The sequence below is a fragment of the Eriocheir sinensis genome, chromosome 16 (genome assembly GCF_024679095.1).
Source record: "Eriocheir sinensis breed Jianghai 21 chromosome 16, ASM2467909v1, whole genome shotgun sequence".
NCBI lineage: Eukaryota > Metazoa > Arthropoda > Malacostraca > Decapoda > Varunidae > Eriocheir > Eriocheir sinensis.
The window spans coordinates 15,057,185-15,072,634 of NC_066524.1; the positions used below are offsets into that span (position 1 = coordinate 15,057,185).

The 15,450-nt window shown below is 46.9% G+C and overlaps 2 protein-coding genes across 2 annotated transcripts in view; both read left to right on the forward strand.

The window, feature by feature from the left end:
• Positions 1-15,450, forward strand: part of LOC126999350 (pregnancy zone protein-like) — a 62,583-nt gene that overhangs the window by 40,179 nt on the left and 6,954 nt on the right. The window lies entirely within an intron of this gene.
• The window catches only part of LOC126999351 (alpha-2-macroglobulin-like), a 45,675-nt gene continuing 32,351 nt past the window's right edge, over positions 2,127-15,450 (forward strand). Inside the window, exon 1 of the mRNA XM_050861882.1 lies at positions 2,127-2,233. Within this exon, the coding sequence (XP_050717839.1) occupies positions 2,163-2,233 (71 nt within the window). The 5' untranslated portion in view covers positions 2,127-2,162. The remainder of the gene's footprint in view (positions 2,234-15,450) is intronic.

Consider the following 15,450-nt stretch of genomic DNA (forward strand, 5'->3'; position numbering starts at 1 on the left):
CGGAAACGAGTTAGAAGCGAAACAATAATTGGAATGCTGACAGGAGACGGCCGTGAGAGCGACTGTAAACCCTTATATGAAGACACGTGAACGGGACACAAAAATGAGAGTAATGATAATAATAATATACCGTATGTTACATTAGGACAGACGCCCGTGTGATGGCAAAATATAAACGATAAGGGAAGAAAAGTATTAATTGCAGAACAGAACACAACGATAACCACATCCTGTATTTATATTTATAGGTTCATAAGTTAATGATAAATGATGGATTATAAAGAATGGGAGTAGGGATATTAAAGGAGAGGAGAGGGAAGGATGAAAAGGAAGAGTTAAAGTGAAGGGACAAATGAATGTTAGTGAAGAAAGGAAGTAGGGATATTAAGGGGAAAGGGAACGGTGAGAGGAAGACTGACACTAGAAAGGGAGATCATAAAAAAATGACGAAATAGGAAATGTATTTAGGAATGGAAAGGGAATGGAAGAAACTTAAACAGATGGAAAGGAAAAGGGGAAATGAGAGACGGAGGGAGAATAGGAATGTTTTCCCCACTCTCCCTTTTCCCTTCTTCCTCATTTCTTCTCTTTTCCTTCCTATCTTTCTCTGTTGTCTTCCCTCCTTGTCTTCACTGTTTTCTGTCTTCCTTTCTTTACATTCTGTTTCTTCCTGCCCTTAGTTTCTTTCTCTCCTTTTTTTTCTTTCTTCTCTTCTGTCCTCATATTCCTCCATTCTCATCTTTTTTCCTTCATTGCTCTGCCTCTCTTCCTTGCTTCTCATTTTCTCCCCTTCCCCTATTCCCTTCCGTTACTTCTTTTCTCCTTTTTTTTTCTTACCCTTCCATTATTTCTCTTGTCTCTTCCATTATCTTCTTTATTTTTATTTTTATTTATCTTCTATACTCCTTACCCAATCCCTATTCCTTCCTTCTGCTCTCCCATCATTTTCTCTTCCTTTCTCTCCATTCCTTACTTCGTCCTCCCTCACCCTTCCCTCTTCCTCCTCTAATTTTCTACTCCTCTTCCCTCATTATCTTCTTACTTCCTTATACTTCGTTCTCCTCATTCTCCTCCCCTTCCTTTTCATTCTCCTACCCCTCCCGCCCTCCATCCCTCCACCTTCTCCCCCCACCCGTCCCTTCCCCTCCCTCCATTATTACTCCCTTTCTCACATTCCTCCCTTCCCCTTCCCATCCCCTCACTCCCTTACCCTCCCCCTCTTCCTCCTACTTTCCCTATCTTACCTCTCCTTCTCGTCCTCCTCCTCTAACTCCTTTTTTTTATAGGAGAGGGGGAAAGGGAAAAAGGGTTTGAAAAAAACAAGGTAGGAATAGAAGGACAGCAAAAGTAGATAGATTAGTGGGTGACCACCGTTGCATGAGTTTGAGTGGTTAGATTTTTGGATGTTTTTTCTAAAGAGTGTTTAGGTAGGTTCAAGGCGTTGTTAGGTGTTGTTTGTCGTGATTGGTGTAGGTTGTTTGTCATAGTTGTATATATGTTGTGTTTGTGTGGTGAGTGTTTTACTGGCTAAATTTACTGATTCATGACTTTTTAATGGTAAAGAGGATCGGGCATTGTTCGTAGCTGTTGGAGACTGCTGGGAAAGGCTGCGTGGTAGTGGCGTATATTTTGCTGGTTGTTATATAGAGCTTCTACAGTGGGGGTGTTTAAAGTCGACACTGTCCCATATTTTCATTGCCTTGTGGTGAAGTCTGATGTTTATTGGCAGAGTCTTTGTAAGATGGTGGATATCCTCGGTCGATATTGTGTAAGGGTGTCTTTGGTTGGTGGCAAATCTTAAGGCTCTGTTTTGAATGACTTGAAGTTTGCTCATCTGTGTTTTCCTGAGTGTGTGTTGGGACTGGAGGGTAATCGAGGACAGGGAGTATTAATGTTTTTACGAGGTGTGTTTTTGTTTTCATTGAAAGTTCGTGCTGGCAATGGCTCTCCTTTGGGTGACATGGTCACAATAACCCCTCCTGGAGACTGTGAATCCCAGTCTCTTCCGCTATCTATATCCCTCCTCCTCCTCTCCTGCTCCTACTCCTCCTCCTCCTCCGCGGCCGGCTCGTGGAGGGCTCGCACTCGTCACCTAACTCTCCGCCCGGCCGTCCACCTGGTAGGTCCTCCGCTCACCTGCTCCTTGCGTTACCTGTCCAGCCATGGCGAGTCCGAAGGTGTCCCCCACCCTCCTCTTCACCCTGTTCCTGGCGGCCCCGGTGTTCATAAGTGGGTGAGTACATGAGGGTTTTTGTGGTTTATTTCATTATTTCGATCCTTAGTTTTATTGTACTGTTTTATGGGTTTTGTTTCGTTCGGTCACGTCGTTACATAGAGGCTGCGTACGTTATTATCGTGGCCTCCAGGCTCCGGCTCCGCCTCTCAAATTTTCTGGTAGGCGACATCTGCCACCTCCTACCCGATGACAGCTGTCCTCTTGCTGTGACTGCCTAAATACCCTCAGTACGCGACTTTAAAGCTCCGCCCACGTGACTTTTTTTTTTCTTTTTACAGCAAAGGAAACAGCACAAGGGCACAAAAAAGAGGAAACAATAAAAAAAAGCCCGCTACTCGCTGCTCCTGTAAAGAATCCGAAGAGGTGGCCGAAAGAACAGTCAATTACGTGAGAAGAGGTGTCCTGATATCTTCCTCTTGAATGAGTTCAAGTCGTAGACAGAGGGAAATACAGTTAAAGGAAGATCGTTCCAGAGATTACCAGCGTGAGGGATGAAAGAGTGAAGATGCTGGTTAACTCGTGCGTAAGGGATTTGGACAGTAAAGGGATGAGCTTGAGTAGAAAGTCGTGTGCGGCGGGGCCGCATGAGGGGGGGAGGCATGCAGTTAGCAAGTTCAGAAGAGCAGTCAGCGTGAAAATATCGATAGAAGATAGAAAGAGAGGCAACATGGCGGCGGAATTTGAGAGGTAGAAGACTATCAGTAAGAGGAGGAGAGCTGATGAGACGAAGAGCCTTAGACTCCACTCTGTCCAGAAGAGCTGTGTGAGTGGAGCCCCCCCACACGTGAGATGCATACTCCATACGAGGGCGGACAAGGCCCCTGTATATGGATAGCAACTGTGCGGGGGAGAAGAACTGGCGGAGACGATACAGAAAGCCCAACCTCGAGGAAGCTGATTTAGTAAGAGAAGAGATGTGAAGTTTCCAGTTAAGATTTTGAGTTAAGGATAGACCGAGGATATTAAGTGTTGCAGAAGGTGACAGCTGGGTGTTGTCGAAGAATAGGGGATAGGTGTTTGGAAAATTGTGTCGAGTCGAGGTGGAGAACGAAATTGAGTTTTTGAGACAATGAAGGACACAAGGTTCCTTCTATCCCAATCGGAAATGATACCAAGATGTAATGTGTATATTATATTGTACAAGGATGTTTATTAACACGTCGGTGCATAGGTTGTGCTTAGGAGGTGCAGAGGACTGCTCGGGGTGTGCGTATGACTCCTCCACAAATCCTGTACTATTCTGTAAGACTGTTAATATAGTTAAAATGCCAAAATAACTGTTTAAGTCAACCAGAGAGAGAGAGAGAGAGAGAAAATTAAGTAACTCAAAGTGAATTTAACGGCTCCGCTCGGCCAACACATAATACATCTCACTTAAGTAAAGGCTATTGTGTTATCTCAACCACTTCAATCAACTGGAGAAAGCAGGCAACGGTACACCGGACCTGACGTGAGATAACAGTTCGCGCCTTAAACATAAACACTTAAAAACAGCTAACAAAAAGGCTAACAAAGGTCTGAGGTTAAGCGTCCTGCAGCCTCCAGCCTGGAGTCATGTAATTTCTGAAGAGAGGGTCTTCTGCTGAAAGAAGTTGAATAATGCAGAGTGGAGTCATCAGCGTATGAATGGATAGGACAGTTTGTTATAGAAAGAAGATCATTGATGAATAATAGGAAGAGAGTGGGTGATAGAACAGACCCTTGTGGAACACCACTGTTGATAGGTTTAGGAGAGAGAGAGAGAGAGAGAGAGAGAGAGAGAGAGAGAGAGAGAGAGAGAGAGAGAGAGAGAGAGAGAGAGAGAGAGAGAGAGAGAGAGAGAGAGTAGGGTAAGGAGAGGGCATGGGGCAGGTCACGTGGGCGGAGCTCTAAAGTCGCGTTTTGAGGGTATTTAGCCAGTCACAGCATGATGACAGCTGTCATCGGGTAGGAGGTGGCAGATTAGTTTGAGTAAGAGGTGGGAGATGAAGTTTATGAAAGAAGAAAAAGAGGAGATCGTGAGCACAGGAGGCAAAAACCAGAAAAACAAGGGGACGAGTATTGGAGTTTATTCATGGAAGGAGAGAAAAAAAAGTAGGAAAGAACAAGAGAGATCATGAGCCTTGGAGGAGGAAGAGGAGGAGGAGGGACTTTCGTGGAAGGAGGAAGGTCACCTTGAAACCTGCTTGGCGCAGGTATATGCAGGTGTGTGTTTGTTGCTATTTGCTTCTTCTCACCACACCTGTGGGTTTGTTTACACCTGGCTGTGGCCGCGTGCGTTGATGCCACAATTCCAGTTTTCAACAAATTATATTTATTGCCAAACGAAATAGATGTACATAATGCAAATACATCTATATTATTACTATGTTGAAATGTATGTATAAGTTATTTTGTAGCTAAGTACTTCCATTTCATAGTTTTATGACATTTAGAATTTTCAACATCACTGGACGGGCAACCACCGCCGCCGACCCGGACCCAAAAGTTACTTGAGTTCATCTCTGGACGGCCCGACCGCCGACCTCTGATCCATGTTCGTTCATTCGCCTCTCCCCCTTTCCCCCCGCCCTCCCCTGCGGCACCATTGTACACTTTTTTTTCTACCCTTCGTTGTGCTCTCGTCACGCTGCGCCATTGTACCGGAGTGGACGGACAGCCGGTGAAGGGAAAGGGGAAAAAGGATTCGTTTGTGAGGTATTGAAAAGTCGACGCTTTGTCCCTATAAAAGAGTTGAATTCTGTACTACGATTTGAATCTACTTTTTTTCGCGAACTTAGTTTTCGGGTTTTAAGAGACTCGTATAGCATCTGACAAGACTATCCATGGCAATCTAATGGGGACTTGTTACCTGTTTGTCTTTTTATTTTTTTACGTTTCGCTTATGGCACCGGGGGGCCTAGTGGTCACCCCCAGCCCGTTATGGCGCTGGTGTTTATAGTAGCGCCTTCTTGCCAATATTTCTCATCATTTACTCATTATTCACTCTTACACGTATCGTCACACCTGTCTTCCCATTTTCCTCCCAACACCTGTCTTCTCATTGTCTTCAAACCTCACCAATTTCCACACGTGTCTTGCAAGGCCAACTCTATTCTTTTGGCCTTTTCTCTTCCCTACCTGCCCTTCTTTATCCATTTCCATAGCCTTTCTTTACGTCTTTTCCATCTTTTTCCTTGCCCTTCCCTCATCCCTTATTCAGTGCCCTTTCTCTACACCTTCCCATGCCATTTTTTTCCACATTAACCCTCCTTTCCATGCTCTTTCTTTCCACATTAACCCTCGTTTCCACGCCCTTTCTGCTTGTTCCTTTTCCACGTCCTTAACACCTTCCCCGCCGTTTCAGGGACTACCTCATCACCACGCCCCGTAACTGGATCTCGCCCGGCACGTCCCAGGTATGCGTCTTCGTGCAGGACCCCGCGGCGCCGGCAGGAAGCCTAAACGTCACCGCGGGTCACTACGATGGCTACGACCCCAACAAGAAACTGGCGGAGGAGGTCTTTGATATCCCTGCTGGTACGTTGGCTGGGATGGAGGTTATAGTTTTCTTGTTGTCGTTTGATGTTGGTTTTTATTATCTCATTGTGTTTTTACTGCAGGGTTTTGTTTGGCGCTGACCTGTTCTTGCTGTCAGAGTTTTTTACTGTTTAACCTGCCCAACTTGAAGCACTATGTTCGAGGCTTATCATGTCGTTTCTGGGCCAAATATCCATCATGCTTTACTTACTGGTATATCCTCTTACTGTGTTCTCTACACTTTGTTGTAGTTAAATTCATGCTGTTATATTTATCATTCGTTAAAAGTAAGTTTAGGTTCTCTCTACCCTTCATTACAGGTTACCTCTACCTCTACCTCACTTTTCTACCCTTCGTCACAGGTAAACTCGACCTCTACCTAACTTTTCTACCCGTCATGACAGGCAAGTACGAGCAGTGTCACGACATCACCGTCAACAAATCCGAGTGCTACTACGGGAAGCTCCTGATCGAGGGGAGGGTGGGCGGCGTGGAAGTGAAGGACAAGAAGGACATCATTTTTCAGCGCAACAACGACCAAACCATCATCCAGACCGACAGGTACCTCTACCGCCCCGGCGAGAAGGTGCAGTTCCGCGTGCTGACCATCACCGGGAACAAGCTGGAGGTGTCCAAGGAGGAGGTGAGAGATGGTGTTGATGTCTTTGGTTTGATCTTAATTATTTCACTCCATCCTCACTTCCTTTCTTCTTTCTCTCCTTACTTTCTTCTCTGCAGCGCGTAGTACCTTTTTTCATTGAATTTTTGCTTTTACGTTCGGCCTATAACACCGGTAAACTTTCTTGATGGGGCCTGGTGGTCGGCCCCAACCTATTGTGCGCAGGCAATGTTTTATAGTGGTGCAACTTTTTTTTTTTTTTTTTTTTTTTTACGTCGCGGCCTATAGCGCCGGTAGGCTTTTTCCCGGTGTGGCCTGATGATCGGCCCAAGGCTTCTTCCCGGTGGGTCCTGATGGTCGGCCCAGCCCGTTCTGGCGCAGGCGAGTGTTTATAGTGGCGCCATCTTGCATTGGCTCATGCTGCCCTCCCGGAGCTCATCTTTAATCCTAAAATCTAGAGTCCGGGTTGATAGGTGGTCTTCTGGACAGCATGTGGGTAGTTTTAAGCCACTCGGCGGCGGCTGAAAAATCCCAGCTTGGTGGCACCGGGCGGGGATTGAACTCGCGTCCTCCTGAACGCGGTGGTGTTACTCTGTCGATTCAGCCACCGCCTCCCTGCTTGGCTCATTCTGTTCTAAGGAGCTCCCTTTGATCCTCTTAAGAGTTTGACTGTTGACTGGAGTCCGGATTGATAAGTGGCCATCAGGACAGCATGTTGGTAGTCTTAGGCCACTTGGCGATGACTCAAAACAGTCAGCTTGTAGAGTGGGCGAAACTTGAACCCGCGGCCTCCAGAACACCACGCCTGCATACTGACCACTCAGCCACCGCCTCCTTTCTTCCTTCCTTCCTTCCGTACTTTCTTCACTGGTTAGAATGACGGCTCTCACCCTTTAGCCCTGCCAGTGGTGCATCACTATCCACTATCCCTCTCTCCCCCTGCAGTACTCTGAGATCTACGTCACCACACCCTCACGCAACCGCATCGCCCAGTGGAAGAACGTCACCAACACGGATGGCTTGGTGCACCTCGACTTCCAGCTTGCCGACGAGCCCGAGGAGGTGAGGAAGCAGCTTCGTTTAAGGACTGCTCAGATTGTCAACTTCTAGCTCCTCCTCGTGACATAGTACCTCTTATTATCTTCAAGTGAATTTGTCTGATCTCCCCAATATCAAACTTCTATCCTCTCCCCCGAGTCGGTTAAACATACAGGCCATATCCTAGCTTGTCTCTCCGCAGGGGTCGTACAGGATCCACGTCAAGACCCAAAGCGGGAGTACCATCCAGACGTTCAAGGTGGAAGAGTTCGTGCTGCCGCGCTTCGAAGTCAAGATCACGCCGCCCGCCTACGCCCTCCCCACCGACGAGAAATACTCCCTCCAAGTGTGTGCCAAGTGAGTTACCTGTAACGAAGGTTAGAAAAGTAAAATAGAGATCGAAGCGGGACAGCTAAGAGGGGAGGGAAGCATTGAAGGTTCTTTTAAAGGCAAGATATACTGTAGATGATAGATAATAGAGAGATTTTCCGTATAGTTTCAAATTGCTTAGTCTATGAACACCAAACTCCTCAAACGATACAGAGTTGTCGCAGTCTTTGGTTAGGGAGCTTACGAACAAACTAAACCGAACTGTGGAACCGGCCTTAAGTTTCTCTCGTTGATACTTGATAACATTGTTTTCTTCTCTCTCTCTCTCTCTCTCTCTCTCTCTCTCTCTCTCTCTCTCTCTCTCTCTCTCTCTCTCTCTCTTTCAACGTTTTCCTTGTGCCTCCCTTCCACAGCTACACCTTCGGCCAGCCTGTGAAGGGCAACCTGTCTTTCACCATCCACAACTGGGAGCGGAGGAAGTGTCGCAAGGAAGTCACCCACAATGTCACCGTAAGTACCGTTTAAATACACACGATTGAGGATTGATATCGCTTTCTTTCCGGAATATCGAGGAGCCATTTACAGTTCTCTTACACGTAGAATCGGTAAAAAACAAAACATGATACAAAGCAACGCAAGCCAAATTCACGCACGCAAATGAGTCTAAAATTTTCCTTAGGTTTAATGAGCTATGGACGGCTCTTTTCTCAAGTTCTGTAATGTCCAATGAATAACCGTTTTTAATCTATGACAACCATGTACTCCAGCATCCCATGCGTTTATTGATCTATGGATGCCTTCTTTTCCTTTTAAGTTCTGTAGTGTCTAATGAATCACCCTCCTCATGAGTACTAACTGGAATATAGCCCATAAGAACCAAGTATGCACGCTATCCTTAAACTTGTGTCCTTTGCTTCTTAGATTGACGGCTGCATCAACTTTGCGGTGACGTCCGAGGAGATGCAGGTGATCGACTGCTCCGTGTACAACCTGGAAGCCTCGGCCACGGTGGAGGAGGCGGGGACGGGCGTGCAGCTGGGCGGGAAGCAACTGGTCTCCATCACCCGCTCCGTCGTTACCTTCAAGCCTCTCTACAAGGACGAGTTTATGAAGCCCAACCTCCCCTTCACGGTCAAGGTGCGGAGATGTTTCAGCTTTTGTCAGTGTTTTGTTTTTCTTTTGTTCTGTCTGTTTTGTCATGTCTATCTGTTCATTTCTGTCCTGTCTTTGTGTGTTTGTCAGTTTGTATTTGTATTGTATGTGTATAATCATGTCAGTGTGTCCATTTTTGTCTGTATGTATGTTTGTTCTGTGTGTCTGTGATACTAAAGTGTTCGTTCATTTGTCGTGTCTGTATGCTTTCATCCTGTAAGTTTGTCTGTGTCCTTGTATTTTCCCGTCTGTGTCTGAGGTACTGACAACCCTCCCCGTCCACAGCTGCGCGCCGAGCTACCCGACGGGACTCCCGCCTCTGGCGTCCCCGTGGAGGTGTGTGCCGCCGGCCGCTGCAACAACGACACCACGGCCCTCGACGGCATCCTCAGCATGGTGCTGCACAACTACGATGCAAACAGTGTCCGCGTAAGTACTCCCGCCTCTGTGCCTCTGTCCCGCTGCCTCGCCCACACTGCTCCACCTCCTGCTGCGTGAATCCTTCCTGTTCTTGCTCTACCTCCTGCTATCCAACTCTTTACTCGTGTTTACATGTTTCCTATACTTGCAGACCTCTGTAATAAAACAATCAAACTGAACTAAAAAATAAAACTTCCGTCCTTGAGGTGCACCATATCACCTAATCCTTTCCTTTTGTAGTCTGTTTCTTGTATACTTTGCAGACTTCAAAATCATATACTTATATTAAGGTGAACTTCTGCCCTTAAAATACCTTTCCTTTCATTACTAAAGTTGTTCTTTAGAGGTAGAAAACATGCCTTAACTAACAGCTGCAGGTAAATCATTATGAACAAGCGATTTCTTACATGCAGCAGAAAACTGTCTTACTGTTGGATTATTATTCCAACCTCCCATACTTCTTATCAGTCCAAATAGCAACCAATATGGTCCAGACTTAATTTGAATGTCATAAAAAAATTAAAGGTAGGTTCTCGAGTAGCAATTAAGGTTACATGTAGGTACTATAAGCTTCTTATGCTGAAGAGAAAACCAAGAAAGCCTGTCTTCCTATTAGATGATAATATTATAACGAGCTGCCCATCAGAGACGCTAGTGACCTAATATATATTCCTGCTGATATAAAAAAAATATTTTATTTTATCAACATTATTACCTTGCATGGGGCACTTGTAGCCAGTTGCGTGAAGATTTCTAGAATTCATTATGTCAAACAATGAGGTCTAGGTAGGGCGTAGTAAGGTCAAAGCTAAGCCTAGGTACGGCTGGGAGCGGCAGACACCTGCTTCATGCCAACCCCAAGATGGCGGACTCGACTTCACATTTTTCCACCGCGCGCCGCCTCCTCTTAATACAACCTACATGGTAGAAACTAATAATTTTGACGATTCCTTCATATGACTTGACTCTTCATCGGGTCTAAAAGCTACTAAATTCTGCACAGTTCTTCCCAAATGGTTAAAAGACCCAAGCCAACACACCTGTCTCCACACCCGAGCACCTTCACCACCTGTCCTCCTCGTCCCAACAGGTGAAGACCCTCAACTGCCGCGCCAGCACAGACTCCACCGAGTACACGGACTATATCGAGCACTACTTCTCGCCCTCCAACTCCTCGCTGCTCATCGTGGCGCCGGAGAACACGCTCGAGTGCTCTCCCGCCGCACCCAAGAAGCACCGCCTCTCCGTCCTCTTCTCCGCCCGCGACCAGCCCACCGCTACCCTCACTGTACAGGTGTGTGGGAAGGGAGGGAGGGGTTCACCTCGCCTGGCATACCTCGTACCTGTTTCAATACTACATGGAAATCATACCCTATTATAATACTTTCCTCTTCCTTATCTTTTATCACCTTCCTTATCTCCTTAATACCACACTTTCTTCCTGCAATCCTACAGCTGTGGCCTTACTCCTTTCCTCCTCCTCTTTCTCCCTTCAGGTTATCTTAAAATCCTACAATCAGGACCTCCCTAACTCTCTCCCTCCCTCCTTCCCTCCCCCAAACTTGATTTTCCTCCTTCTCTCCCTCTTTAGGGTTATCTTAACAGTCCGCACTTCATGACCTCCCTCCTCTCCCTGCCTCCTTCAGATTACCCTACAATCCTCTAATCATGAGTCCTTCCTCCCTCCATTATTCTCTCCCCCTCTTCAAGTTTTCATACAATCCTCTAATCACGATCACCGCCTCCTCTCCCTCCCTTCTTCATCCTCGACCTCCTTCCTTCTCTCCCTTCCTCCACATAACCAAATCAAACCTTCCCTCAATCCTCCAGATCGTCTCCCGCGGCATCATCCAGCACACGGCCACGCAGGAGGTGACGCTGACGGCCGGCGAGCTGCCCGTCAACGCCGCCAACCTGGTGGAGCCCATGCCGGCGCCCATCGAGGGGACCGTGCGGGGCGTGCTAAACCTGGACGTGGATCTGCCGCCCACTGCGTCCCCCAGGGCTAGGGTACGTGAGGAGACTTAGAGGGAATGTGGCATACACGAGGGAACTTTTATGGGTCGTGATAGATAGAGGTGACTCATGGGCAGAGCTTAAGGGAAGTGATGGATAGAGGTGACTGATGGGCAAGGCTGATGGGCAAGAATGATGAGATTTGATTATAAGGAGGAAGACTCGCTTATGGGGAAGGCTTATGGGGCAGATAACCTGTGTTGCTGCTCCCGAAAACTCCAGGTGTTATAAGAGTTACGAAGGTGGTGTAGGTAGCGAAATAGTTATCTAAGTGACGTGAGTTGTGTTTGCAGTCTTCACAGGTATGAAAACAAGACAAAATGAGGTGTGGTAGGTCTGAATGAATCCAAGTTGGCATTTACTGTTGCAAGAGACTGTGTAGTGTTGCCGAGTGTTCCAGATGTGTGTGTGTGTTCCAGGTGTTGGTTTGGTACACGCGCGCCGACGGGGAGGTGGTGAGCGACGTGCGAGAGCTGCAGGTCAAGCGCTGCCTGGCCAACAACGTGACTCTGAGCTGGTCCACGCCGAAGGCACAGCCGGGAGACACTGCATCCTTGACCCTTGGCAGCGAACCTAACTCGGTGTGCAGCCTGGGTGAGTGAGGAAGGATTCTAGGCTTCCCTCTCTCTTTCGCAGGCCCCTTTCATCACATTTCTCAGAACACATCCCTTTCTTTGGTATGTACATTTCCAGCACACTTCCCTCTCTCTAAAATGTCCCCATCACATGTTTTCGCATACATTCCTTTTTAACACTTCAATCACTTTTTTATGACATCCCTGTCTAGTTCTCGGACATTCCCTTCGCACCTGCCCTTATCTGTGTCACATGTGCCTCTCTCCAACACTCTCCTCTCAAACACTTCTCTTGCCCTTGTTTCTTTACACACAAACATTCTTGCCCTCTAACAAACCGCTTCCTCTCTTCCCGCAGGCGTGGTGGACAGGAGCACAGAGTTACTGGGGCAGGAACCCGACCCAATCACGCTGGAGAGACTGTTTGACTTCGCAGATAGGTTCACCACCTACAATTACGCCTACTCGCAGGTCAACGACAACGACTACTGCAACGAAAAGCACCGCCTCAAGCCAGAGCCACTCACAGTCGATACAGGTACGGAACTTCATGCCAGAGTGACTTGCGGGTACTGAGAATGGGGAGCGTAATAATCGTAATGAGTGCCAAATATTCAGTGTCCTTGCCTCATCTCTATTGCCTATTCTATCCTATTGTTTCTGTTGTAGTCTTTTGTACTGTCTACTCTGTCCTGCGCCAGTATGTTAGAATTAATCTCTTTACCTGCATACTAAAAATCATAAATGTTTAAACTGTTCCAAACTGTCAAGGTACTAATGAAGTAAGCAAATGTGTGTGTCTTCTGATGCTATTGTCTACTGTCTTTCACCAGTAAGTTATAAATCCATCTCTTCACCTGTATACATAAAATCGGAAATGTTTAATCTGTCCTACGCGATCGAGATACGAATTGATTAAACGAAGGGACAGCTGATTGCAGATGAGCATCGCCGCCAATCACAGCTGCAGCATATCCTCCCAGCTTCACATTTACTTTCCCATCCAAAGAGGGTTCCATCGAGCCGCCCATCCTGCCACCCATCGACAGGTCCTACAAAAGCTACTACGTGGACGCCCTCAGGATGTTCTCGGTGAGTAACATCAACACTCGTCCAAGGCTTCAGTGAATTCTTACCTTACTGGATAGCTTATTTATGAGCTGTTTAAGACATCATATAATTCATGATATGCATGTTTATTTTTTTACTTAGATTTTTGTTTTGTCTTTGAGCTGCTTCCTTTACCATAAAAAATGGTTACTTTCGGTCATTACGTAACTTATCCCCTCCTCCATTCCCCCTTTCCCCCCACCTCTCCCACTCCGCAGGACGCCGGTGTGTACGTGATCACGGACCTCACCGTGGAGACTCGGCCGTGCGTGAAAGAAGGTGAGTCCAGCAGAGGTAGAACGCTTGGCTGTTTGAAGTGGTGAAGGTGCACATGTGACCCGGGCTGGGGGGTGGCGGGCGACGGCTTACACCATGAAGCTTTCAACAGTCTTGAAGCACATAAGTGATGGTTGTGGTGGTGTTATGAGATGCTGTGAAACATTTCTTGCTTAAATGATAGTATACTAACTGGTCAAATGTTTCTGTATTGTTTTTTTCTATAGGTCAAATTCTGCCAAAATATTCATACTTTTATCAAATGATTTCTGAACTGCAATACTTTGTATGTCCTGCCAAATTCTGCCAAAATATTCATAATTTGTCAAATAATTTCTGAACCTAATGCTTCGTCAAATCTTTGTGTACTGTACTTTCTGCCAAATTCTGCCCAAATATCTAAACTATGTCACATTCTTTCTAAACAGTAATGCTTTGTCAAATCTTTCTGTGTTTCGGCGGAATTTAGCAGAAAGTACAATATTTATACTTTGTCACGTCATTTTTGCCCAAATATTTACACTGTCACATTTCTGAACTGCAATGCCTTGTCGAACCCTTCCTTCTCAGCGACGATTGAAAATTTAAGAGTCATTTCCTTGCATGTGATGGGGTGGTGGTGGAAGGCCCGTGTATTATCGCGGAAAAGGTATCTCATTCACATTTTCTGTAACCTTGTCAATGACTTACTGTGACCGATAATAAGACAAAAGTATTGATCAAAATATATACATGCTAGCAAAACTAGATATTCAAACGTTTCATATTACAGTTAAAATCTCCGAAAATAGGCCAAAAAAGGTCTTATCAGTTATATAGAACTTGGGGAAAATCTCATTAGGGGTATTCAATCCTCCTTTTCAGAGTACAACCACCACGGTGGGTTCTTTAGCGATGGCCCCTTCTTCGAGACCCTATTTTCCACACCACGTCCGCCACTTTCCACACGACCTCCGTCACTTTCCACAACACCGCCTCATACCGTCGCTGCCGTTCCCGACAGGGGCGCCACGCTGGACGCACCGAGGACAGACTTCCCGGAGACGTGGCTGTGGGACATCGTGCTGGTGCCGTGAGTGTTGCCTTGCTATGCTTCGGAAGGCTTTCTAGTATTCAGAGAAGCACAGAATTGTTCCCTTGTTAGAAATATTGCGGTAGTCTATTCCTCACACGGGCATTCAGTGAGGCACAGAAGTCATCTTGTTGCTTAGTATCCATTGTGGACATGTTTTTATGTCTTCTTTGTCTTTTGTCTTCCTGTACCTTCCTCTCTGTCTTCCCGTCTGTTGTTCTTTCTGTCTTTATGTTGGTCTTCCATCTTTATCTTCCTATCCGCCTTTCTGTTCATTTCCTGTCTTCCTGTAACCTGCCGTATGTGCCTTCCTGGTTCCTGTGCTATTAAGAAGTTTCTAATATTCAGAGGCAGAGAATTGGAATACGTGTGTTCTCTTGTCTAAATTCTTGGTGTCTGTTCCTCCCTTGTGGGCGTGGCGGTGACTCTGGTGTGCCTTGCAGGGGGACGGGCAGCCAGGAGCAGCAGGTGACTCTCCCGGACACCATCACGCAGTGGGTGGGCAAGGCCATATGCGTGCACCCCCAGGCCGGCGTGGGCATCTCCGACAAGCAGTCCATCATCACCTTCACGCCCTTCTTCATCGACCTGACGCTGCCGCCCACCGTCAAGCGCGGGGAGATCCTGCCCGTCAAGATGTCGGTCTTCAACTACCACAGCGAGGCCCTGCCGGTGGGTGGGGAGGACAGGGCAGGGGGAGGGGAGGGAAGAGACGGGATGAGACAGTACAGTAAAGATTAAAACAAGGTGGGGTGGGAAGGGAAGGAAAAATCAGGGTAGGGTAGGAAGGAGGGAATAGGGTAAGGTATGATGGAAGGGCAGTACAGAGTGTTAGAACAAGATGGGGTGGGAAAGGACGGGATAAGCAGGGTAGGGAAGGAAGGAGGGAATAGGGTAAGGTATGATGGAAGGGCAGGACAGAAAGTGTCGAAACAAGGTGGGGTGGGAAGGTAAAGGAAAAACAGTGTAGGGTAGGGCAAGAAGGAGGAGAACAGGGTAAGATGTGACTGAGGGGGCAGTACAGAAAGTTAAAACCAGGTGGGGCAGAAAGGGAAGGGAAGAGCAGGGTAGGGAAGGAAGGGGAAGAAATAGGGTAAGGTACGATTGG